Source organism: Perissodus microlepis, chromosome 20 (assembly GCF_051167445.1).
Source record: "Perissodus microlepis isolate ML-2025 ecotype Zambia chromosome 20, ASM5116744v1, whole genome shotgun sequence".
Taxonomy (NCBI): domain Eukaryota; kingdom Metazoa; phylum Chordata; class Actinopteri; order Cichliformes; family Cichlidae; genus Perissodus; species Perissodus microlepis.
The window spans coordinates 25,780,399-25,808,375 of NC_140480.1; the positions used below are offsets into that span (position 1 = coordinate 25,780,399).

Below are 27,977 nucleotides of genomic sequence, written 5' to 3' on the forward strand. Positions count from 1 at the left end.
GCCTCTCTTTGACAGTCACTACCTAGGCACAAGCTTGCAGACAGGAAAATCAAACATTTTACCCCCAAAGGATTTAATATCCAGTGAAAACGAGGAGGCAGCAAGTTTATAACGCATCTATAAACCAGTCTCAGTGGGAGTGAACACAGAGCTGTACACAGGTAAAACACCCTTTTCTCTGTTTGTCTGTTTGAGACTGTGTGTGACCAAAGCTACATCCTGACCACAGGCTCTTTATTATATCCAAGTGGATTTCAGTTTACGAAGTGACAGAAGCTAACAAGTTGGGTATTTACAGGATGCCCTCCAGAGGAGTATTAGGTTTCTACTGAAGAACAGTGGATCAGAGAGATGGTTTTCAATATTTGTTTGTTTTCTTTTATTGTTTGTTTGATTTTTTTTGTATGCTTTTATAATATATGCAAAAGCATAATCTTCCTCATAACATAAGCTGTCATCACTTGTAAAGCAATGCCTAGAAAATGTTAACTGGGTATTTTCCCTACAGTACCCCTTAATATAATGTGTTTAGGCTCACGAGTTTAAAGAAATGCACTGGATTATCCTTTCTTATCAAATCAAAGATTATGCAAAATAACACTCTAGTACTCCTAGTACTACTGTTGCATTAATCATATTCACTTTCTATTTCTAGGTCGCCTTTTGACAGTTAACACTTGCCAAAATGTGGAAAAGAGGGAAGAGCACGGGGACCACTGCAAACAGACAATGTAAAGGACTACAATTCTTACTACTCTTTCGTTTTGCATTACATGTATGCTTCTTAAGAAGAAAAATATCAATCACTATTAGGCACAATATGCCGTCATATTCTCTTGGTATTATTTTTGCAATAGATAAAATGTTCCAAGTGTAAGAGATGGCTTTATTGTATCTAAAGAATTAAATATTTGTTGAATTATTTACAAGCTTAATCCTTGCCAGATTTAGGCCCTCACTTCAGCCAGGAATATTCAAGGCTGTGTTGTGTTATTAAAAATTCTCCAAAAGCATTATATAGAAGAAAAAAATGTATTTTTATATCCTGAGTGAACGCTTTGACAATAAAGTAGGCCTTTGGGGTAAAACTATTTGGCACCGACTGTTATAAAAGCCTACATTAATCTTTGACACAGGCAAACTTAATTACTGTCTCATATATAGCAAACTGTGCGCAAGTTAATTAATCACCAAAAGTGGTGGGAAATGAGCTGTCACTAATCCTGCCAAAACATAACATATTGCTACAGTCAAATAAACAATTAAGAAGGTAGAAAACCACCATATGGTGTACCTACTGATAGATTTATGGCTTTAAAAACACTTTGAAATTCGTAAGCAAAATGAGTAATGCTTAGACTTCAAGACAATAATAGAAAAACTAGAGGAAAACCCCTGGACAAGCCCTGCTTAGCACCAAATAACAGACAGACACAATCAGTGAATAGTTGGTGAACATAGTGGAACATTTAGCAGCTAAAGAGCCAGATATTTCCCTCAGGAGTTGGTACAGAACAGAAAGAGAACTGAAGGAAAGCCATTATTGGATTTTCAGGTGGCAAGAAACAAAACTTAAATAATGTGTCGATGTTGTGTTCACAACTTTCTTGCACTGCTACCAGGTGGTGTCACACATGAAAACACTGAAACTACCCACAAGATACACAGAGCAGTTTCTCCGTTAAGTTATAAAATGAACTAAGAATTTGTGAGTTTTCTTAACTAACAGACATTTAGCCAGTTAACTAAAAGTCTGTTCTCTAAGGCTTCAAACTGAGGATGAGAAGAAAACATCCCTGGATTAAAGTCGCCTGTCTCCTGCCTTTTTATTCAGGCCTTTAAGAGTTTTCCTTTTCCACATTATGCCTTACTATGTCTTCAGCTCCTTTTTACAATTTCATATGTATACCACCTACTGTCCTACAAGCATAAACCAGCATTCCCTCGTGTATTTGAGACTGATCTAATGTAATTTCTTTTCACCCAGGTTTCTCCCTTGTTCATCAATATATTCAGCGTTTTAATGAGGTGTCTGGAAACAAGACAGGTGAAATGAGCACTGTTTTATTTTCTGTCGGACAAACTTACTGTTTTTTGAGGTTGCAATGCACTGGAGTGCCGTATCAACATAATACTGAGAAAGAGCCATTATGCTGAATAATGGAAAAAACAATGAATAATACATTAGGCATTACTGAATGCTGTGTCTGTTTGTGACCTGTTTTACCTTTGTATTGATAACCTGAAAAACTACCTTGTCAAAGCAGTGACATGTTTGATTGGGTGGCAGCTCTCCTATTTCTGTCCTTGTCATAATAATCATTAATCCCTGGATTAATGTTGTTCTTTACTGACTCCTGTGTGATCCTTTGTCTTTGAACATTCAAAACCTGATAAAGAAATGTTCAGCTGCCAAGCAGGGAGGCAGAGGATCACAGAATTAATTCATGGCCTGATTTTTAAACAACTGAGTGAATTAGTCCATAGTCTAGTACAGAATGTGAGCTGAAGCTGACATTTGATTGTGAAGAGATTCACACTGCATATTTTTTTGATGATAAATTGTCTGTGTCACTATTTTATATTGAAATTGCCGAACATTCCATATATCAAGCTTTTCTGAATGTTATATACACTTATCAGCCACTTTGTTAGGTACACTTTTCCAACTGCTTGTTCATGCAAATATCTAATCAGTCAATCACATGGCAGCAACTCAATGCAATTAGGCATGTAGACATGGTCACTCCATAAACCAAGCATTGGAATGAGGAAGAAAAGACTGGCCTGAGTATTTCAGAAATTGATGAGCTACTGGGATTTTCTCCACACAACCAGGGTTGTATAGGGTTTACAGAGAATGGTCTGAAAAAGAATATATCCAGTGAGCAGCAGTTCTTTTGGTGAAAATGATTTGTTGATGCCAGAGGTCAAATGAGAATGGCTAGACTGCTTCAAGCCATTGTTACAGCTAAGGTATGTAGAAGAATATCTCTGAAGGCAAAAACCATTGCACCTTAAAGCAGATGGGCAACAGCAGCAAGAGGACTACATTGGGTGAAACTCCTGTCAGCTAAGAACAAGAAACTGAGGCTACAAATCAGACTGGCTCATCAACATAGGACAGCTGAAGACTTGCTTCTCTGATGAGACTCGGATGGTACTGTATGTGCTGTGGAGGACATTTTCTTGGCACACTGTGGGCCCTTTAGTATCAACTGAGCACAGCCAATCTGAGAATTCTTACTGACCATGTCGACCCCACAGCCTCCAGCTTCTAGCAGGATAATGCACCATGTCACAAAGCTCAAGTCATCTCAAACCGATTTCTTGAAAAATGACAATGAGTTCATCGTATTCAAATGGCCTCCACAGTCACCAGATCCCAGTCCAAAAGAGGAACTCTGGGATATGGTCGAATGGGAGATTCACATCATGGATGTTCAATCAACGAATGTTATCATATCATTACAGATCCAAGAGGAATGTTTACAGCAGCTTGTTGAATCTACGTCACAAAGAATTAAATCACTTTTGAAAGCAAAAGAGGGTCCACGCTGGAGTTTAAAAGGTTTACCTAATAAAGTGGACAGTGAGGGGAATTCTACATGTAAGATATTTAGATTTTGGATGTTAGTCATTTAAAAGAAAAAAAAATAGGTGTGGACATTGCCTTCAGCTTTGTGAAACTGGTGTTTTCTAAGAGTTTTTTTGTCCTAATTACCATGTAAAGTACCATTCTAAAGCAATACACATTTAAGATATCCAAGAAAAACATTATCCTATACAATAATCATGTTCTTTTTCAAGCGATAGATGTTACCGTGAACCATAACCGACAGACAAGATTTTGTACTATTCACATCTCCAAAATTAAGGAACATAAATTGATTACCCTACGTGCTACTAGAGCTGGTATAACTTAGAAAAACTGACAACTAAACCTGGAATCAAAAGCAGTAAGATTTATGCACTGTACTTTCCATTTGCAAAGTTACTGTTGCTGTCAACACACTAATTGTCACTGGGAAAATGTTTGACATTTCTGACATCTGCTGGTAGCAAAAAAGAAATCTGTTTAGTTCAATCAAAACCAGCAAACTCATGATTAATTCTTATGATTAACTCTGTTTCTTATTTTTCCCCCCCATTTTGTTTAGCTGCTATTCGGAAGAGATCTAAGACCTCTGGAGTGATGATCACGCAGTACTTAGTAAACATGCCAGAGGGAAAAAGCACCCCTGATTTCCAGTGTAAACCAGTGGCAGTAACTATTGAGAAAGGTGGGTGCTTTAAATTATACCTGACCATTAAAACTGATGCATTAGTGAAAGATATTGTTGCTTTTGGTTTCAGCAATATCTTTCACATTATTAAACAGAACTCAAATTATAGATGTAAAGCTTATAAAAGACATGTCTTTTAGGAAAATTAGCTGTTTTCAAGGCTGTGGTGACAGGGGATCCAAAACCAGATGTGTCATGGAGAAGAGCTAAGGGAACTCTTTCAGATAAGGAAAAATTTCAGACTAAATATGATGAATCAACTGAGGAGCATATATTAGAGGTGAGTGAATAAATTATTCCACATGAAGATCTTGAAGTATTTAGTACTGATACTGTTTTTTTTCTCATGACTGTATTGATCTATAATGTATTTGTATGTGAATTGACACATAAATGAATATTTCCAGATTCACAAAGTGTCTGTTGCAGAAACAGATACATACAAATGCTTTGCTGCAAACGAATATGGAAAAGCTGTCTGCACAACAACATTAACTGTGACTGAGGGTAAGACTTGCCCATTAAATACTTTTAAAGATGATTCTGTACTTTCTTTCTTTTAGTGTGCATTTGGGAGTTTTTCTATTGGTGGAGTGCTCTTGTAGATTTTAACATTTCTTATTACTTGAGCTTATAATGACAGACACTGAAAAACAAGACAAACACTGTAGGTCTAAGGGCCTAGTTCTGTTATTTTTTTATTACAAAAATGATATAGGACTCAATGTGTATTTAAACTGGTCTTTATCTAAATAAAACTTGAATTTCATTTGCTGTTTTCAGCTTCAACAAATCCAGCAGATTTCAGAAAACTGCTGAAGAAGAGGTAAGAACTGTAACCTATTAACATACTTTTTAAAAGAGGACATTTCTGCAAGAGTATGTAAGGATTAATTTACTAAATGATCCTTTTTTTTTGACAGTTGAATACATTACATTTAATATTTTCCTGTTATCTTCAGTAAAGTAGAGCGAGCAGATGGAGAATCTGATGAAAGGTTCTGGGATGCTATGTTAAAAGCTGACAGGAACGACTATGAGCGCATCTGTTCAGAATTTGGTGTTAAAGACTTACATTTGATTCTCAAGAAACTGGACGAAAAGAAGAAGGAGAGATCACAAAATAAGAGGAAGGTATAAAAACACCCAACTCTCACACTGGATACGATATCTTAATCTCTAAAACTCAGAATTAATAAGTAAATTTTTGATGTGTCAGTCATGGAGTGCAATTATTATTTGACTCAGCTGCTGATGAAGCATTCTTTCTGAATACTCACCAAGCTCATACTGTGCATTGCAACAATATGTTGATAATTCAAATGCAAATATGACATCAGCAGAATAACTATTAACTACACTCAATAGCCACTTTATTAGGTACCTTACTAGTATCAGGTTGGAGCCCATTGTACCCTCTGAATTATTCATGACATAGAATTAACAGCATGCTGCAGACATTCCTCAGAGATTATATAGCATTGGAGTTGCTGCACATTTTTTCGGGCTGCACACCCATGAAACAAATCTCCCATTCCACCACATCTCAAAGGTTGTCTATTGGATTGACATCAGGTGACTTTGGAGGCCATTTGAGTAAAGTGAATTCACTGTCATGTTCAAGAAACCAGGCTGAGATGATCCGTGCTTTGTGACAAAGCCTGTTATCCTGCTAGAAACAGATGTTAAAAGAGTGGTAAACTGCAGTCATAAAGGTATGGACGTGGTAGGTTGTAGCATTTAAAGAATGGCTCATTTGTACTAAGAGCCCCAAAGTACACCAAGAAAATGCCCCCTTCACACCATTACACCATCACCACCCTGAACAACATGAATCAGTGCTCTCATGCTTTGAAAATCTGATCCTATACCATCTGAATACTGCAGCAGAAATTGAGACTCATCAGAAGAAGTAACCTTTTTCCGATTTTCTATTGTTAAACTTTGCATTAACCAAGGGCCAAACATCATTACCTACTAAAGTGAGTGTATACATTTAGCCATAGGCATATATCATCTTTTTAATTGTTCATATTATTAACTGCATTCCTTTCACTTCTGAGATCTCTTCATTTAGGACCAAAAAAGTAAAAAAAATAAATAAATGCTTGTATAAATTTCCTAAAATAGTAACCAACAATCCAGGTCAGAGATATCAATTTGCTGATCCCTGTACTGTGTGTAAGTACTGTAAGTAATATACAAAGCAGTGAATGAGTCAGAAATACGCTGGAGCTGTGATTTCAAAACAACTGAAAAATGTTGATAATTTTGACTTTCATTAAAAACACATAATACATGCAATCATAAAGTTCCGTAGTCCTTGATGAAAGAGTGCTTCCAGCACAGTGTACTTTTCAATTTTTATAGAAGTCGTATCATTATACCACATTGCTATTCATCATGACATGAAGGTTCTTTTTTTCTGTGTACCTAGCAGGATGATATAATTCCCTATGATGAAAATGAAACAGAGAAACACAGTCTAAAGAGTGTTGGAAGGACAACGAATTTCTCTATTGATGGCCTGATGCAAAAGGACACAGAGCTTTGTAAGGGGGATATTCAAGAGGCCAACCTTCGAAATGCAGGGCTGCCTCAAATGGATCCTGAAAAGTTCATACTCCCTGCAGAGTTTAAATGTAGGTTTAAAAACCAGCTATGGCTAGACCTGGAAAAAAAAGACAGTCTTCAGAACATAAGCATTTGGGCATTTGCATATTGTTTTTGTTGTACATTCGACTTTAAATAAAATAATGTGCATATGCTAAAGCTTGTAAAAATTTACTGACTAGCCCATAAGCAGACAGTAGCCATTATATTTATCCAGTAACATAACTTTAACAGCTGACACTGAATGTACTGAAGCGCACAATCATGTCCAAATAATAGTCTTGCTGTTCCAGTACTAAGTACAATGTTCTCTACATTCTCTAATTGAATAGAAGATGACCAATACTGATGATACATATATTATATCAAAAAGAAAATCACATGAATATAATATTTTACTTTTTTGTAGTTTCCAAAGTCGACTTTGTGATCAAAATTCAAGAGATTAAAGCTGAAGAAAGGGAGGATGCTTTGTTTGAGTGTGTCCTGACACACCCGCTACCTAACATCACATGGATGGGCAAAGGCAACATCCTGGAGGATGGAGAAAAATATAATTTAACTATGTCAGACCACAAACTCATCCATAGGCTCCTCATCAAGGACTGCCAGATGCTGGACAAAGGCATCTATTCCGCTGTGGTTGGCAATATATCCTGCAATGCCTGGTTGGTTGTGGAAGGTATCACTGTATAACATTACCTTAACCATTGCTATTTTCATATTATCATCATTATTATTATTACTATTATTATTAGATAACTAATTACGTTGTACTTCTAACTTTTAAGCTGACAGTAATCCTGCACCTGGTGGTGAGAGGAGACCCCGTAAAACTACTGTGGCTCGTGGAGCACGGACTGACATTGAGAAAGTGGCCCAAGAGCAGCAACTAAAAATACAAGGGGAGATGGAGAAGCTCTTGGCAGCAGTAAATGCAAAATACGGAGCAGTACATATAACCGACAAACTATCTTTAGAAGAACTGGCATTAGAAGAACTGACTTTAATCTTAAGCACAGGTGGAAAACACAGTAAAGTTACTGGACAAGGTAAAAACATGTATCTCTGACCTCCCTGTCCTTTGGAGCAAAAACTCAACAAAATCTATTATCTCCTTAAAATTAACTCCATTAAACTGTCCTATCATTCCTATCAGTCCCATATTCTGTCTCACCCTTCACGTCTTACCAAAGCATTTCTACTACCAGCACTGCAGTGAATAGGCAGTGTGGCTAAAACTGTGCTGATGATAAAACATGCACGCTTACTGCTACTTATTTCAAAAGATTAATGGAGTGGATTAACTTGTGTCATTCCTGGCTAATATTTGGTTACCCAACTATAAGCCATCTTTTATTTTTCAGTGGCATTAAGTATGACATAGTTGCTTACTGGTACTGGTGCAGGCTGGAAATTAAATAAATCTTCTTTGAAAAACATATTTTTAAAAGACTTTCGACTTTAAAAATCACCATTTTTTATTTCTAACTGGTAGGTGAAAATCAAGAAGATTATTCTGAGGAGACTAAGAACTTCACTGGACATGCAACTAAATCAAAATACCTAAAACAAAGTCGTGACTCAGAAATCGGAGTAATTGGTAAGAAACATACAAAGCAGTACGTGTGTCCATTCCCTTGTTATAGACAGAAAAGTCTAAATATGTAAATAAATATTTTGACCTTTAATCTTGTTTTGTGTCTGTCCAGAGTCAACTGACAAATTTATGGATGCAGACCAGTCTCAAATGCTTACCATTAGTCAACAAGAGCTGGGGGAATCTGATAGAAACAATAACTCCACTGGGTCTGTCAAAAAACAAATGAAAAGAAAGAAAGTCCAATGGAAACAACAAACATCTGGTAAGGACTGAATGACTGCATGAAAATGCACTCTATCTTATTCAAGATTATACTTATGTGTATTAGATATAAATATGTAGATATAAATTATAAAACACTTTTCAACTCCACTTAAGCACTCAAAGCACTTTATACAGCATGCCCCATTTACCTATTCCCACCCATTCATACAGGCACTTTTTCCTGCACCTGATGTTTTGTACCTAACATTCACACACATTCATAATCTGATTAATACATCGGATCGCAACTTGGGGTTCAGTATGTTACCCATCATGCAGAGTGGAGCAGCCAGGAATCTAAGCATCAACTTTCCTCTTGAGCCACAGCAACCCCAATACACTGATGTACAGATGGAAAAACTGTTTATTGCTATATTATTGTCAGTTTTTGTGCAATATTGAATTACAAAATGCATTTTCTTTCATTTGTATTTTTTTTAACAAAATGTAACCAATATGTATCTGAGGCTTTTGTTTCAAACCCTTACAAAGTTTTGGGCCATTTCTATTTGCACTTGTAAATTATAGTCGTGAATTATTATTGTAAAACAGTTTAAGTAAGTTTAAGTAATATTGCACCATGAGAATTGCTGTCAGAGCTTCACATGACACAGTTAGCATAGAAGCTTTATCTTCAATAGTGTAAAAATTCAGAAAGATGTCCCTTAGCACTTTTTAAATTAAATTTTTCTTAATTAATCAAAGAAAACAAAATGCAGCAGAGTTCAAAACTTAAAAATTCACTGGATAAAGTTGTGCATGTAATACCTGACACAGATCCAAAAGAACTAGCAAGTGAAAATGAATCAAGTCGCTATGATGAGGATGAAGACGCTACTGACCAGGACAAGCACACAATTTCTCCAAAGCAAGACCAAAAGCCAAAGGATGCACTCGATGGTAAGGGAGCACAATTAGTGTGGTATTGCAAGGGGAATTTGTATGATTCAATTTCCTCCATGAGGAAACTCAAGGATATATTCCTGGATATATGTTTTGCTTAAAACCATATATGGTATGATTTCGAAAGAACTTTTCTAGCTGAGAGAAGATTTTTATTTTAAAGGTGAAAGTGCACGTCTGAAAGACGACATTAGGTGTGACGAGACTGAGGATGAAACTGAATCTTCAACACATATGAGGCGTAAAAGACACGCCCCTCCGATCAAAGAGTTGGTGGTTGGTAAGTTGGAGACAAAAAATTCTTCTAAACCAGAAGGGTTTTTCTTTTTTGTTTTTTGATGGTTTTTTTTTTTTATTATTAATTATCTGTTTAACTTAACTGATTAACACTTAAACATGTAAAATTCAATTAGCTGAATTATTCCACTTTATTTCTGTCTTATTAACACAGACATGACTACCTTTACTTGCATAAACATACCTGAACAACATTCTGCACTTGTTGATAGATAGTGAAAGAAACATTAAAGTTTCAGCTATGTATTTGTGGATGGAAAAGAAAAAAATAAAATAAAATAAAACTATTATATTAAACTAAACTAAAACTAAACTAAAATGATCTACAGATAGAAAAGACTTGTTGTTGTAAGATTTTGCATTTAAAATTTATTTCATCTACCAATATCCAAAATCTATTAAAGTGTATTGACTGATGTCACACTTCATAATCTATGGGACAGTATTATCCCTCTTCGGAACAATTTGGCTCAACCTTAAGCATTTTCCAACATAAGAGCATAACTCTGATCCTTCAACCTCTTCTCTCAAGTTTATTCGCTTCAGGTAGTTAATATTTAGTCTTATCTCCAACTCAAGTAGTTTATCCAATAAAGTTTTATTCCTCATCTCTGGAATTCATATCTTTAATTTGCAGAGAAAAGGCATCTAGCTGAGATACTTGTATCTCAGTTTGTGACACTTTTTCAGTGCAATATTTAATCTCCTTATTTATTTCTGCTTTGATTTCCATTTCCATCCACTTCTGAAGAAAAACTTGTAGATATTCATTGTTAGCAGTACTGTGTATGAATCCAATATTTGGATCAATTGGAACTCTAAAAACTAGAGCCCAGTCTATGAAGAATGCAATGAAGAAACAGTAACATTGGCACCATTTTACTAAGAAAAGCTCTGTGTGACACAAAAACACTTTATAAACAAGACTATGAAAATCTCTCTCTTAGATACCAGTATATTGATATATTAAATAACAAGAAGCACTCCACTCTGCCAAGGCAGCTTACTCTCTGATCAGCATTTACTTTTAATGCAATATATATTTCGTATGTAGTCATTTAGTTTTCTTTGTTGTTTTTAAATGTACTTTAAGAAGTTTGTAATGTGGTAAAAAAATAACATTTTGGAAAATATTCTCACTTTGCCCTTTAGATCAGTCTATTGACCTTGCAGTGGAAGTCGGAGTTTAATGTAAGATTATATTTTAAATCTCTATATTTTGCCCCTTACATATGTTTACAATATACACCATGATTGTAAGAACTATATTTTATTAGTTATATGGCTTCTTGTCAATTTTAATGCAAATTTTAATGCAACATGATCCTACTCTAAAACTCGAACAAACAGAAAGAATGGTACTCGCGCACATAAATGCTACTAAAAACACAACCTCCTAGGCAAAGGTAAAAAAAAAGGGATCATATAATCCAAACCTATATATAACCTTAGTTTACTTTAGAAATGTACATACTGCATACAGTTAAATTAAGAAAGTGGTAATAAGGAATATTTTAAGTATATTGGAATGCAGCAATAGCTTGTATTATTTAGTAAGAAGCTAAAAATATATCTTATATTGGAGTTTTCTCTGTGTCCAAGATATTATGCTGTATTCCCACAGCAGGGAGTTTCCGTGGGAGTAAAACTACACCGATAAATTAGATCAATTGTTTAGTCATTTAAATTTTTTTATGTAACAGATCTGTATCTGGCCAAAAACAGGAAAGTCTAATTTCTTTTACCAAAAGAACACTCATTTAACAAGGTTAAAAAAAATTACACTAGACTGTTTAAAGGTTTAAATTGGACCAGTTACATTAAAACAAAATCAACATCAAAATTATTACTTAAAAATTCACTGGATAAAATTGTGTATGTAATACCTGACACAGATCCAAAAGAACTAGCAAGTGAAAATGAATCAAGTCGCTATGATGAGGATGAAGACGCTACTGACCAGGACAAGCACACAATTTCTCCAAAGCAAGACCAAAAGCCAAAGGATGCACTCGATGGTAAGGGAGCACAATTAGTGTGGTATTGCAAGGGGAATTTGTATGATTCAATTTCCTCCATGAGGAAACTCAAGGATATATTCCCGGATATATGTTTTGCTTAAAACCATATATGGTATGATTTCGAAAGAACTTTTCTAGCTGAGAGAAAATTTTTATTTTAAAGGTGAAAGTGCACGTCTGAAAGACGACATTAGGTGTGACGAGACTGAGGATGAGACTGAATCTTCAACACATGTGAGGCGTAAAAGACACGCACCTCCGATCGAAGATTTGGTGGTTGGTAAGTTGGAGACAAAAAATTCTTCTAAACCAGAAGGGTTTTTCTTTTTTGATGATTTTTTTTAATTAATTATCTGTTTAACTAAACTGATTAACACTTAAACATGTAAAATTCAATTAGCTGAATTATTCCACTTTATTTCTGTCTTATTAACACAGACATGACAACCTTTGCCTGCATAAACATACCTGAACAACATTCTGCACTTGTTGATAGATAGTGAAAGAAACATTAAAGTTTCAGCTATTTATTTGTGGATGGAAAAGAAAAAATAAAATAAAATAAAACTATTATATTAGACTAAACTAAAATGATCTACAGATAGAAAAGACTTGTTGTTGTAAGATTTTGCATTTAAAATTAATTTCATCTACCAATATCCAAAATCTATTAAAGTGTATTGACTGGTGTCACACTTCATGTCCAAGATTTTCCAAAAATCATTTTAACTGTTCTTAGATCCAGGGGTTCAGTTCATCTGTGGTTTGACTGATGTCAGTGCAATCATCAATGAGATCGCTGAGTTAACATGTAAGCTTAGCAGTGAAGACTGTGAAGGAGCCTGGTTCAGAGATGGCAAACAGGTTAGTCAAACAAACATATACACATTATATTTCTGTTCTGGTACAGTTCTGTGTTCACCCACACACCCAAGTTACTGTGACAGTGGATCAATAAATTTTCATACCATGCCTAACGAATTCATAACTGAGAAAAAAAGAAAACAGGTCCATTGTAACAGCAACAAAATAATTTTTTTTTTAAAAAAGTAGCATTAGGGTCATATGCATTTAGACAGTTACATATTTTTGAGAAACAGTGTGATTGTCCTGAGACTTGTGGTTTAGTTCTTTAGAATTCTGAGATACTGTCCTTGTGTTCAGATTCTTGAGAGCCTCTGAGTTTATATTTATATTTAAAGTTCTTGGTTCTTGTTCATCCCTGTTAGATCCCCTTCTTTTCCAGTCTGTTCTAGTCTTTTCTCTGTCTTTGTATCTCCTGAATGAAGTCAGTTTGTTGCAAGCTCTCTCTTGCAACAAACTGACTAACAAAATGCTGTGCATTGAAGTGCAAACTTTTAGCTTTACAGTAGCTTTGCCTATAGCCTTTATAGAGGATCAAAGATATTTGGACACTTCACCAACAAGCGGTTTCATAGCCAGATGGGGCTTGTTCCTACATTTTCTGTGACAAATTAAGCATATAAAAGATCTGGAGTTGATTTCAAGTGTTAAAGTTGCATTTGACAGGTGCAACATGGTGCAAACCACTGGTTACGCTGAAGAACAAGAACACCAGATAAGACTGAAAACATCTAAAAGAGTTTAGGTGGGAAACACAGCTTTTGGTGATACCCCTCTAAACTTCAGGATAGGATGGGATATTTATCCAACTATTCTTATATTTTTACCTGTGGTAGTTAATTTTGAGTATCTGAAATAAGCTGACTATATATAAAAACAGTAATTCCAAAACACAATGCAACATTTTGCTGAACCTCTTAAATTAATGGTGGAAGTCTCTGCTTAAATTACATCTTGATTTAAAATCTACTTTGGTGGTGTATAGAGGCAAAATTACAAACACTGTCAGTGTCCAAATTCTCATGGACCTAACTGTATGTAAATGTAGCACTCTGTCATTCCTCGCTAACGTTTGATTCCTTATTGATGTATTTTTAATTTTTTAAAAGCTCAAAACTGACATTTAAAAAATAAAGAGTGTCATTGCTGATGTCTGAAAATCATCACCGGTTTCACTGAACAGCTGTTCATCTTTAATTTACTTCAAATCTTTTGCCAGTGTTCAAGTACTTTGGGCCCATGTGGGAGACACACACAGCTGGACAAGAAGCCCCCTTTGAAAACCTAATTTTTAACAGGTTTTGCTTCATTTCTTTACTTTTAACTGTTTGCTCTTTTTCCTATCAGATATTCCAAGATGAAAGTTTCTCCATAACTAAAGATGGGCCAATTCATAAATTGGTCATAAGCAAGTGCACGGAAGAGCACTCTGGAAAATACCGTTTTGAGGCAGATGGCCGTAAAACAGAGGCAATGATAAATGTCAAAGGTTTGAGAACTGCTCATTAAAGCATGACATTTTGCAAACTTTAAATGGAAAATGTACAGGCATACTAATAAAGAAATGTTGAAGCAGGTAACGGATAACATAATACTTCTCCAACTCCTAAAAACTTCTTTAGATCCTCCCAGGTTTGACCTTGAAGACCTCAGTGCTTTTACTGAGCCAAAGACAGTTAAAGTGGGGCACAATGCCATCTTCAAATTGCATTTTCTTGGACACAAACCCATAAAGATTCAGTGGTTCAGAGAAGGAGAAGAGCTCCAAGATGACAACAATACAAGGATAGAGAAATCTGCAAGCCAAAGCCGGTTGCTTCTGAGCAGATGCCAGAGGAAGGACACAGGAGAGATCAAGATCAAGCTAAAAAATGAACACGGCTTCACTGAGGCACTCTCACGGCTTATTGTGCTTGGTGAGTGAATTATGGACAATGCAGAAGTTGAACAGATAAATATAGGTTTCAAACAACAGTAAAATCTCGACTCACATACCCTCATAATATATTTGACAACTGATTTGAAAACTTGTGCAAAGTTGTTTTTCTGTTAAAAAGTCTTGTGATTATTAGTTCTACGTAAATACTGTCTCTATTATGAACATTGTAAATGTATTTCCATACTTTCTGTAAAGCTTTATTGCCGTTTCAGACAAACCAACCCCACCTCTGGGTCCTGCAGAGGTAACAGAGAGCTCAGCTACATGTATTGAATTTAGATGGCGCCCTCCAAAGGAAGATGGTGGCTCCCCAGTGATTAACTACATAATGGAGCGTCAGCAAGTGGGGCGAAACACCTGGAAGAAAATAGGGGAAATACCAGGTGTGTCCAGTTACCGAGACGCAGGCGTAGAGCGAGGGCGGAAATACTGTTACCGCATCCGAGCAGTGACTGCAGAAGGCACAAGCGAAGTTATGGAAACTGAGGAAATGCAAGCTGGCACACTTGGTAAGCAAAGCTGACTACTCACCAAGCTCAATCACACAGAAATATCAGAATGCAAACTTCATATATTGTTTTTTATTGTGGGATTCATTTGACTTCAACAGAAAAGGAAGCTTTTCATTATGAAATGCCAAATAGACGACCTTGTACCTTGTGACTGCTCACTGTCACCAGTCTTCAAAAAGGTTTAAAAATCTGCCAGTCAAAACTTCAGGTTGCTGACATACAGTTAAAAGCCAAATGTGATCTCCCAATCAGTTTACTTGTAAGATATATACAGTGTATATGTGATGATGGCACATGATGATGGCACATAGGCTACAAAGTGGGTAGACTACACAGTGGATAACTATAAAACGGTTAAAACAAGCATTCTCTCTCTTATAGCTCACAGCTAAAACATAAGACACACAAACCACTGCACAGCATAATGCAAAGAAAGTACTTACTGTTTGCAGATCTGCTTGAAAAATACTTCAGTGTCCCTCTGGACCATCTGTCTGTACAGCTTTGCAGAAATACTGGCTAGACTTGTCATTTTTGACAAGCCTGAAATGGTCCTCACCTGAATCCAGGTATTCTCACCAGCTGTTAAAACTAAGCATATTTTTTTTAATTTATAAAACATGATCCTGGCAGTGTAGCCACATGACCAACCTTTTCAGTCCTTTTCAGATTCAAACTCAAATTCATGTCTTTTTAAATAATTTTCCCTTTTAAAAACCTGCTAATTTATGAGGTAGTTAATTATTTCTCAAGGTTGAACCCAAAAATCTGAACACCACTCTGTGTTTTCTCCAGTGGCTTGTGTTTAATTAGCTTGCAATTGTAGCTAATACAAATAGTAAGACAATAAAAAGCAGCTCTTTGGAGGATGTTTCAATTTTGTGCATAGCTAAAGCTGAACATTGTGCTATATTGACATTATGATAAAATAATATCACTAGATGGGAATACAAACTTTAGTCTTTTTTAAATTCTAATTAGTAGATTTTCTTAATATGCAGGTTGTGATCAGCTGACTTGCTGCTCTGTGTGGAGTTATACAACTAAATTCAACCAGATGTCAGCAGATGTTTCGTGAGTTGTCCTGGCTGATTTCCACCCTCTAGACCAGGGGCAGGGAATTCCAAGCCTCGAGAGCCGGTGTCCTACAGGTTTTAGATGTGTCCTTGATCCAACACAGCTGATTTAAATGGCTAAATTACATGTCTTGAAGTTCTCCAGAGGCCTGGTAAAGAACTAATCATTTGATTCAGGCGTGTTGACCCAGGGTGAGTTCTAAAACCTGCAGGACACCGGCTCTTGTGGCATGGAGTTCCCTACCACTGCTCTACACTGACAGTACACTGTCTATGCTCTCTGTTTTCTAGATGCTATAAAGTTGGTATGAAGGTGGAATTTAGTTAATGAATCTAAGCATCATCTGCTAAAACTCATCTACAATTCTCTGCCATATTTGATCTAACCTTACTCTGGCCATGAAACCACCATGAAACCGACCATGAAACCACAGCCATTGTGCACCAGTCACACACTTTTCCTTACTTTAAATTCACTACACTGCAAAGTATTTTCATACAACCTTTAAAATAACACTTAGTCTGTCTCAATTTGATTTGCAGCATTTCACAATATAAAAAAAAATCCCATGTACTGACCCAAATATCTGATATAAAAACATGACTTAAATGTAAGATTTACATTTCCAGTTTATACAACTGAGCAGTCCTTACCTTTAATCTAACCTCTCTTCTTTCTCTCCTGTCCTGTCTTTCTTATCTTTCTCCATGTCTGAGTGAAGTTAGCTCTCTTTCTTTTCTCTCCCTGTCAAATACAGCAGCCGGACCTTTAGCTAGCGACACACTTTGTTGCTAAACTGCACACAAACAGTTTGTGTGTTTCCTTAGCTTACAGAAACGCTGCATTTGAATTTACCCGTGTCACTCCCTCTATGCTCGCTGATCTTCTGTAGGGCAAGTTAGATGCTGAAGGATCGCAACTTACGGACACCTGCAGTAGTTCCGATGTTTTCACACACAAAAAAGAAAGAAAAATATCCTGACTTTGGCACACGTCATATCTCTTTACGCGACATCCTCTGGTGATTAATAAACAAACTGCCATTGATGTGTTTCTGTGACATGTTTCTGTTTTTACTCTGAAATCGGTTTGATGTTTTTTTCTTTTTGTTTTTTTCTTTTTTTTTTTAATATACACAAAAAAACAAACAAAAAAAAAAAAAACCCAGACCCACCCCCCCCCAAAAAAAAAAAAAAAAAAACACCCAAAAAATAGCAGAATGGACATTCCCAGTAACAACAACAGAACAAATTGAGAATCAATGCATATTTCCATCCCAAAAAAAAAAAAAAAAAGGTGATGCCAACATTTCACATAGACCAGATTACAGCTATCCTATTTAGTCCGACCTTAACTACTTTAGCCGGATACGTCACTGACCTGTATGTAAAAAGTAATTAGCCCACTTATCATTATAATCGTCCAGTCTATTTAGCAGTCTATATGATAATCTTTCGTAAGCTGCCACTTGTCCCAAAGAGATATACCACTGAGAGAAGGTAGGAGTCGATGAGGCCTTCCACTCTTTCACCAGCAGCTTCCTCCCCAGCATAATCGCCGTTTGTACCCAATGAGCAAGAGAAGTGGATAAGTGACTCAAAGCTGAAGGGTCTCCTAATACATAAAGACTGTTCATAAATGGGACCCCTTGACCTACAACCTTCTCTACTACAGTGTGAATATGAATCCAATAATCTTGGACTTTGGAGCACCCCCAAAGCAAATGTAAAAGTGTGCCACTTCCTTGCTGGCATTTCCAGCATGCATCATCAGTCGCTAGACCCACCCTATGCAACCGTGAGGGTGTCCAGTATACTCTATTTAAAATCTTAAATTGAACCAATCTTGAATGTAATTCGCGTGACATTTTTTTCAGATTCCTGAGGATGCCATTCCATTCCTCCACTGTAAAGTTGAAATTTAAGTCCATTTCCCACGTTCTTTTGAGGGACAGTGTGTTAGGATCAGAAGCTAATAAAAGCATTTTGTAATAAGCTGATGCCTCTTGTCCACGCCCAAAGGTTTTTTTTATTTCCTCCAGAAAGTCGCAGCTTAAAGGGAACTTTGCGAATGAACCACATGTATTGGCCATCAAATGTCTTAGTTGTAGATATTTCCAAAATTCCTGTCTAGGTAAATCAAATTCTTCTGCAAGTTTTCCATATGATTTAAATATACTATTTTCGTAAAGATCCCCCAACACTGTTATACCTTTCTGAAACCAGAGCTTCCAAAAGAAGGGTAGTTTAGCAATAGAAAGTTTGGGGTTATACCAAATACCAGCAGATTGGTTAAGATATGGAACAAATTTGAATAATTTGGACATTCTTTTCCATACTTCTTTCAAATGAGAAAGTACTGGATGTGATTGGATACGGGGGGACAAATTAGTTGATAAGCTATATAATGGTGTAAATGGCGAGCAAGCAGTACTTTCAATGGAAAACCAAGGAGGCGCTTTCTCAGGGGGTAAGAACCAATGTGCCAAATGCCGAAGAGAAAAAGCATAATGATATAAAAGTAGATTAGGCATCCCTAACCCACCTCTGTCCACTGGTTTCTGCAGTTTTCTCAGATTCAATCTAGGCTTTTTATTATTCCATATAAATGACTTACAGAGCTGGTCAAACTGTTTGGTGTATTTCAAAGGAACATGGATTGGTAGAGCCTGCAACAAATAATTGAACTTAGGTGTACATACCATTTTGATTACGTTTACCTTTCCCCACATTGAGAGATACATCTGAGACCAACGATCAATATTAATTTTCATATCGCTGAGTAAAGGTTCAAAATTTATCTTTATCAGGTCTGACAAATGAGGCGGGAAGGTGATGCCTAAATACTTAATGCCCTTCTGAGGCCAGGAAAACATACCGGTTTGAAAAAGTGACCTAGGACAATAACTAGTTAACGGAAGGGCCTCTGATTTGGTCCAATTCACCTTATAGCCAGAAATAGCTGAAAACGTATTTATTATTGCCTGCAAGGAGTTTAAAGACTTTTCTGGGTCTGATATAAAAAGCAAAATGTCATCGGCGTACAACATCAATTTATGACAGTCTCTCCCTATACTGACACCTGGAAAATTGGGCTCCCTACGAATAGCCACTGCCAACGGCTCAAGGGCCAGAGCAAAAAGAAGTGGAGAGAGGGGATCCCCCTGCCTGGTTCCTCTACCTAGTTCAAAAGAAGGCCCTATTATTCCATTTGTGAGTACTGATGCCTTGGGGTGTACATATATAAGCTGAATCCAATTAATAAAGCTTTTGGTAAAACCGAAACACTCTAAAGTAGCAAATAAATATCTCCACTCGACTCTGTCGAATGCCTTTTCGGCATCCAGCGAAATCGCAGCTATGGGAGAATGGCTGTCCTGAACCGCCCACATAATATCAATTAACCTCCTAATATTATCAGCTGAAGAGCGTGAGCTTATGAAACCAACTTGATCTACATGTACAAGAGAGGTTATTACCCGGTTTAATCGATTAGCCAGAATTTTAGATAAAATCTTACTATCATAGGAGGTTAGACTTATCGGTCTGTAGCTTTTACAGTCAGTGGGGTCCTTATCCTTCTTTAGGATAAGTGTAATGATGGCTTCAGATAGTGAAGGTGGGAGCCTACCCTCTTGAAAAGATTCGTTATAAGTGTTTAAAAGCAGTGGCGCTAGATCTTCTGGAAAGGATTTATAAAACTCAGCCGTATATCCGTCCAGGCCTGGTGCTTTATCAGAGGGCAGGTGTTTAATAACTCCCACTATTTCTTCAACGGTAATGGGAGCGTCCAAATATTTCAGTTGATCCACTGTCACCCTAGGAAGATTTAAAGATAACAAAAATTTCTTTATATCACTCTCTGAAATGCTTGATTCCGAGCTAAAAAGGTCTTTATAAAAGTTACTAAATATTGTATTAATTTCTTTAGGTTTAAAGAAAAGACGTCCATTATTATCTTTAACAGCTGAGATCACAGCCATAGTCTCTCTCTGTTTAATATATCTCGCTAAGAGCCTTCCGGCCTTATCCCCTTCCTCGAAGTGTTTTTGTCTAGCACGAAATAGAGAAAATTCAGCTTTTTGTGACAGTATTGCATTAAATTCATATTTTAACTTGGTCAATTCATTCAAATTCAATGAAGAACAATCATTTTTAAATTTTAAATCAGCAAGTTTAATTTGACGTTCTAAATTTTGAAGTTTAGTAATATTTTCCCTCTTTTTAAATGAGGCATACTGTATTATATAGCCTCTCGGGAAAGCTTTTAGTGCTTCCCATGCTACTCCTGCTGAAGGGGCAGTAGGGACATTCGTCTCTATATACAGATTGATTTGTAATCGAAGAGACTCTCTGAATGCTGCATCTAATAAAAGGGTCGAATTAAGTCTCCATCTAGGCGTCCTAGCTGTATCATTAGATAGTAGCATGAGAAGATAAACAGGGCTATGATCTGAGAGGATTATGGTACCAATATTACTCGATACAACAGCAGGCATTAGTGATTGGGATACCAAAAAAAAATCTATCCTTGAGAAGGAATGGTGAGGGGGGGAGAAAAAAGTATAGTCCCTTCCAGAGGGGTTTTGTAACCTCCACACATCTATGAGGCCACACGCTTCAGTCAGCCCTTTTAGGGCCCTATGAGCCCTAGAAGCATAGACTGATCTGGAACTCTGATCCAGTACCGGGTCCATAACCTCATTAAAATCCCCCCCCCATAATAATAGGGTAATCCCCCATGTCAGATATTTTTTTCTCTAATTGTCCAAAAAAGGATGGATCATCTACGTTAGGAGCATATACATTAGCTAAGATGACCGCCTTCCCTTGAACTTCACACAACATTAACATCATTCTCCCAGCGTCATCCTTACTCTTTTGGATACATTTAAACTGTAAATGTTTACCAATCAAAGTGGCCACTCCTCTGCTTTTACTAGTACCACTGGCTGCCCCTACATATCCCACCCAACCCACGCATAGCGTCTGAGAATCTTGAGGCAACAGGTGGGTCTCTTGAACAAATGCAATATCACACTTCTTAGATTTTATAAAGGACAATATTTTGTTTTTCTTAATGGGATTATTGAGGCCCTTGACGTTCCAGCTCATGATACTCAGATTATTTCTACTTATAGATAATTTTAAGGTACATATAAAGCGGGGTGTTCAGAAACCTGTAATAATGACTAGCAAATTTGGCATCAAAAATTAATAAAAGAAAAAAAAAAAAAAAAAAAAAAAAACTATTAAAACAATACCTCAACCATGCCGGGGATCCCCAGGCAATGATTCCCCCCTTACCAAAGTCCGTAATCATACACTTAACTACCACTGCCTTGAGCCCTGCTCTCCCATACCCCGATAGTCCAGGCTGAACCCATAATTTAATCTAAGGAGGAGAGAAAAAAAAAAAAAAAACCTCAATCGAATATACTGGATCTACAGTCTTATCTATAGAAAAATACATTCCAAACCAAACTTTGTTCTAGTTTAATGCTTATAATACAATTTAACAAACAGAACACTAAGAGTGGACAAAGTACAATAAATCCCCTAAGGGTATGAACTCACCGCTCCACCTTGTGTCCATTTCAGTTTAGAGAAGAGGAGTAAACCTCCAGAATAGTCCTTAATACGAAAACGAGCACGTAATAATCATCATTTGTATCTCTCTCTAAACATAATCAAAACTCCATTAATAAAACCAGGAGCCACGAGCTGTTCCAGTACTTCGGTATCCACAGAAAAAAAAAAAAAAGAAAAAAAGAAAAAAAAAAGAAAAAAACAGGAGAATATTACTACCCAGAAAATACACAGAAACGACAGGTAAAAGAAAAAACAAAGCAACAAAAAAGGACAAAAACGAACAGGCAAACAAACCGGTTTTACACCATAGAGCGAATGAAAGTCATTGCTTTTTTATGGTCCTCGAAGCGACGGGATCCCTGAGGAGCTTTCACAACAAGCACTGCTGGATAGATTAAGGAGAAACCAATACGTTTGTTGTGCAGAAGCTTCTTGCACTCATTGAACTTATTCCGCTTCTCACTCAGCAACCTTGAGTAGTCCGGGAAGATCATTATACGGTGACCTTCCCATACGATATCCCCCAGGCGACGGGCAGCCTCGGCGACCCGATTGCGATCTTGGAATCTCAGGAATCTGGCTATGAGTGGTCTAGCTCGCGGAGGTTGATCGCCTTCTTTGGTGGAGCCCCAATTCGGTGTGCTCTTTCTATTTCCAGGCCCCGCGAAAGGACCAGGTTCAAAATCTTCGGTAAGATTCCCTCCAGAAACTTCCCCGCGTCCATCTCCTCGCAGCCTTCGGGGAACCCCACAAAACGCAGATTATTCCTCCGTTCCCTATTTTCCATGTCATCTAACTTCTGCTGAAGTACTGCAACTTCGTCCACCGTAACCGCGGGGTTAGCTTTTTGTCTCTCATGTTCGTCTTCTAAGAAACAAAGCCGATTTTCCACCTGACCGATCCTGTTGACTATGTCTACCAGCTTACTCTCTGTGGCGCTTGTGCTGATTCGTATTTCTTCCAGTTTCTTATCATGGACGTCGGATTTTTCCACTATAAGGGCTGAAAGTCGGGCCAATTCCTTCGCCAGCTCCCCGGGGATACCCCACGCTGGCTCCGACTCTTCCGTGTCTTCGTATGGAGGTGAAGCCTTTTGGCTAACACAGCTAGCACTAACTGGTTCAGACATTTTGCTCGCCCCAGCTCCAGCGCTGGATTTAACGGAGTTCCTAGTAACATTTGGCATATTAGCACTAGGCAAACCTTATCAATGTATTATGGTGCAATTTTAAATCTCTGGATTGCGATTTAAGCAGAAGTATATACGGGGTTTGGGCGCAGTGTGCTCTCAGGCAGCCATCTTAGCCAAGCGCGTCACGGTTTGATGTTTTTTTCGAAATAACAACTCGACCCAAATGCTTTAAAACAAAAGTAACGAGCCTGTTTTGAAAATGTAAGGAGTAAAAAGTACAGACACTTAAAAAATGTAGGGAGTTAAAGTAACAAAAAAAACCCTACTCAAGTAAAGTACAGATACCTGAAAATTGTACCTAGTACAGTAATGAAGTATTTGTACTTCTTTACTCCATACCTGGACTTAAGCGCGCCTGTTTTCTGTATTTCATAGAGGAATTTTAATGACACATGAAGTTATAGCTTAGGCTTTAGCTTAAAACAGATAGCTAAACAAGCATCTATTTTATCAGTTTCCGGTCCTAAAAGACTCAAAAGTGTTTTTATACTAGTGGAATAATTTAGTGGCATAAGTAGCTTGTATCAATGCAAATGATTTTATAGTTAATTATAGAAAATACAGGCACGGGTACATATAACCAGCCACAACAAATTTTACCAGTGAATTTCTGTCCCTGTGTGCCTGGAATGGAGGCTTGTTTTCCCTCAGAGCAGCCTGGAAAACGCAGGTGTTACCACTGATAACAGTAATGACTCTTCCCCTACAGTGTAACAATGAGCTAACAGGACCCTGAAACTGATGCAGCTAATCTAAGCAGCAAACGTCATTATTTAGATCTGCTCTGCCTCTCTGTGGCATGTCCAAAACATGGTTCAAAATGCATCAACCGGTAGGAAAGCGGCGTTACTGCCCCCTACTGTGCTTTACTGGGCATTCTCCTTTCTTAATGAATCGAGTGATGCGCAGTAAACAACTACTCTTTTCATTATTAACCATTACTTATGTCTAGGAGGATATGTAGTTGGCTCAGATTGCCTGTTTGTGTGTCTGTTTGTTAGTGGTATTACTGAAAAAGTTATGAGGTTTCCATGAAATTTTTACCAGTGATGGGGCTTGGCACAACTTAACTTTGGGATCCAGCTGGATTACAGTCCACATCCAGGAATTTTTGGGACAGTTTACCACCGAGAGAGAAACCTAGATAGGATGATATACATATATGATATACATATACTGCATTATGAAAATAAGAGACCTTTTTAGCCTTGGAGGAGGTGTGAAGCCTGGTGTTGTAAACTAAATTAACTTATCAATTATCAGTGTAGATGTTAATCATTTCAGCATAGTACACATTGATAAATGAACATACATAGCTAAAACATTAACGTTTATATGTGCACTTATTGTTTTATCTACATAAATTACGGTGCTCTGATCCAAGGCTACTTCTTCATTTTGGTCTCAAGTAACAAAAAAAGCTATTTTTTTTTCTGATTGTAACCATTACCAGCACAATCTATTTCGATTCTGCATTTTTCAGCCTTCCCTGGCCCTCCAGCACCTCCAAAAGTGGTCAGCGCTTTTGATGACTGTATAAATCTTTCATGGGCTCCTCCAAGTAACACGGGAGGTTCACGTATCTTGGGCTATATTTTGGAGAAACGAAAGAAGGGAAGTAATCTCTGGTCTGTTGTCAATGCCAATGATGAGCTCATAAAAGGTGCGTATTTTTTAACTTACCTCAGTTGGACCTGATGACATTAGAGCATAACAGGACTCTTTTTGCTGTTGTTTTTCTCCCTTCCTCTCTTTCTGTCTTTCTCCATGTAAAATCTTTTGTAGAAAAGAAATATGCAGTGAAGGATGTTGTTGCGGGTATGGAATATGAATTCAGAGTTACTGCCATAAATCTCTCAGGAGCAGGTGAATTTAGCAGCCCTTCAGATTTTGCTTTTGCACGAGATCCTAAGAGTAAGTGTTGCAACTGTTCTACATGAAACAGAAGACTAAAAAAAAATGTATTAACAAGTATCGCTTAGTCAAAACTTAAATATCTGATGTTTGAACTACACCAGAGCCTCCTGGTAAAGTTACAGGCCTTAAGGTGACAGAAACCTCCTACAACCACTTGGTCCTAACTTGGACAAAACCAGAAGACAAACCAGGCATACAGGATGAAGCAAGAGGGTATTTTGTTGAGATTCGGCAAGCAGATTGCATCGAATGGTCCCGCTGTAATAGCACCCCCATCATTATGACTTCCTTCAGTGTGAAAGGCCTGAAATCCATGGACATGTACTGGGTAAGAGTGATTGCCATTAATGATGGAGGAGAGAGTGAGCCCGAGGAGCTGCCCAACTATGTACTGGCAATGCCCTCACCAGGTATGTCAACAAGTCTTAGATATTTTAGCTTCTGTTGGTTTGTTGCTGCTAAGAATGATTTTTTTTTTTTTAAATAAAACTTTTTACCCCCCCCCCCCCCCCAACAAAAAAAAATCCACTCTTTCTTGGTAGAATACAACATTTATGTGATGATTTATCTTTGCTTATATAGTTTTGTTCATTCCAATTAAGAACCATAATAAATTACAATATGGTACAAAACCTTTTTTTAAATTGTTATTTATTTATTTATTTTGTCACCACTACAGTGAGGCCAAGATTCACAAACAACAAGATGAAGAGTTTCTTTGTGGTTCGGGCAGGAAACTCTGTCAGGATCACAGTCAATTTTGAGGTGAGAATTATATTTCAGCTTTATAATCAGAAAAACCATGGTTTCAAAAAACGAAACATGTGAGGCAATAAAAGAAAATGTTGAAGATATTCCCTTTTTTTTTAAACAGGCTTCTCCTCGGCCAGCAATTATCTGGCTAAAGGATAATGTGCCAGTTACAAAGCGGATCACAATCAGTAACTCTGATGGCTCCTCCCAGTTGCTGATTCCTTCTTCTGAGCGCTCTGATTCCGGCATCTACTCCATTTTGGTGAAAAATCTCGTAGGGCAGGAAACATTAAGTACAGAAGTCAGGGTCACAGGTAAAATAAAACTAAAATTGTATACTCGTTTTCTTTTGCAACATCTTTTCGCAACAAAAGCTGATGGATCTGATGAAAGTAAAACTGTTCGCAGATGATCCAAAACCGCCTGGGCCAGTAGAACTGGAAGAAAATGTGCCTGGTACTGTGACAGTAATCTGGGAACCTTCTCCTGATGAGAAGCGTGATGACCGTCTCCACTACACCGTGTCCAAACTGGACTCTACCAAGCGTTCGTGGGTCACAGTGGCTGACAGGCTCTTCAATAACAAGTTCACAGTCTGCAATATCATGCATGGAAGGGAATATCATTTCCGGGTCTATGCCAAAAATGACATGGGCATATCTGCACCCTCTGAGTCACCAACCTGGGGGGTGGAGAAGAAGAAAGGTGTGCTTGTCATCTCAAACAATCTTAAAGTCCAAATACTCACTTTTTAAGAAAAAAAAATGATCATACTGTGTCTGCTCTTTCATAGAAAAGTTTCTAGTAAGTGTACCAACCATGAAGGACTGTGATTTGCGGTGTGCCCCATCCTTCATTGTTCCACTGAAGCTGCACACTGCACCCAAAGGTTATGAATGCTATATGAGCTGTGCAGTGAAAGGAAACCCCAAACCTCGCATAACATGGTATCGAAATCACATCAGTCTAAACACTAATACCAACTATTACATCTCCAACACCTGTGGAGTTTGCACCATGTTAATCCTCCGTGTGGGTCCCAAAGACATGGGAGAGTACAGCGTCATTGCAGAGAACAGCTTGGGACAAGCTGAATGCTCCACCATCCTTAATGTCAGAGGTGAGAAGAAAATATACTGGCTGTATTTACAGTGAGGGTTAGTTGGGGGGGCGGGGGGGGGGGGGGGGGGGGTGATAGTAAAGGTCAATAAATCTGTATCTCTTTCTCTCACACAGAGTGAAGACATGGAAGATGCCAGTACTGTGTGAGCAACATTTATTTGAAAGATCAGCTGTGTAGCATAGGATGATTGGCAAGATTGTGCTCTTGTTTACTGAATTGGTACTAAAATAAAATAAATAAATAAATACATTTAAAAAATAATTACATTTGTTTATGGTGCGACAAGGTTTCCTGTTTGTTTTTGGTCATGATTTAAAGAGTCTTGGTTGAGCCCTTAATCCAGTAACCTGTAGAATACCCATCACATATTAGATCAGTTGATGAATCATCTGAACAAATATTTGAGAGTTATTTGTAAAGATGGCTATAATTTATTGCAGGCATACACTTTAAATACTACAGCAGTGGTACAATCAGAATGTTTGTCAAAAAGCCTCGCAAAGAAATGTGTATTGTATTATTTACTACACATATAATCCCCTGATAGGTAACTGTGAGGCAAAATTTCTTTATGTCATATTTTGTAAAATGAATTAATAAATAAAAAAATATGATGGAAACGTTTAAGTGGACAGGAAACATGTATATGTATTTATACGTATAAAGGCTAAATTATACCATGGAGCCATGCTCTCAAAAACTGTCATAGCTTTAATACTGTTGGTGAAGATGGCTTTAAGAAAGAAGTGTTTACAGTTAAGTTTTTAGAAGATGTTTAGCGCCATCTTGTGTCAGTACAGAATGTCAACGGATTGGTTGGTGCTGGCTAATAGATTAATACTGTTGTTGTTGTTATCGTCATCATTATTATTAGCTTAATAAACTAGAAACAGAACCAATAACCAATAATAATAAATCAATGAGACTAAAACCAAAAATCATTCTAAGAGGATCATTTTGTAAACTGTCCCTGGCTGCAACAATGCGTTTTATGTTTAAAAAAAAAAGGGATAAACTAAGTG

At 37.2% G+C, this 27,977-nt stretch overlaps 1 protein-coding gene across 1 annotated transcript; it reads left to right on the forward strand.

The window, feature by feature from the left end:
- On the forward strand, window positions 1-27,492 carry LOC146364644 (immunoglobulin-like and fibronectin type III domain-containing protein 1). The gene is made up of 29 exons (XM_084917629.1): window positions 1-161; window positions 656-731; window positions 1,988-2,047; window positions 4,161-4,283; window positions 4,427-4,566; window positions 4,694-4,793; window positions 5,070-5,112; window positions 5,249-5,420; window positions 6,724-6,928; window positions 7,309-7,581; window positions 7,691-7,951; window positions 8,398-8,502; window positions 8,612-8,764; window positions 9,544-9,666; window positions 9,833-9,949; window positions 11,862-11,984; window positions 12,151-12,267; window positions 12,727-12,851; window positions 14,199-14,340; window positions 14,474-14,767; window positions 15,003-15,299; window positions 24,646-24,825; window positions 24,948-25,076; window positions 25,181-25,489; window positions 25,759-25,844; window positions 25,954-26,146; window positions 26,241-26,537; window positions 26,626-26,952; window positions 27,069-27,492. Exons 2-29 carry the CDS (start codon window positions 686-688, stop codon window positions 27,071-27,073), a joined length of 4,545 nt encoding a protein of 1,514 aa, XP_084773755.1. The 5' UTR covers window positions 1-161; window positions 656-685; the 3' UTR covers window positions 27,074-27,492.
- The last annotated feature ends 485 nt before the right edge of the window (window positions 27,493-27,977 follow it).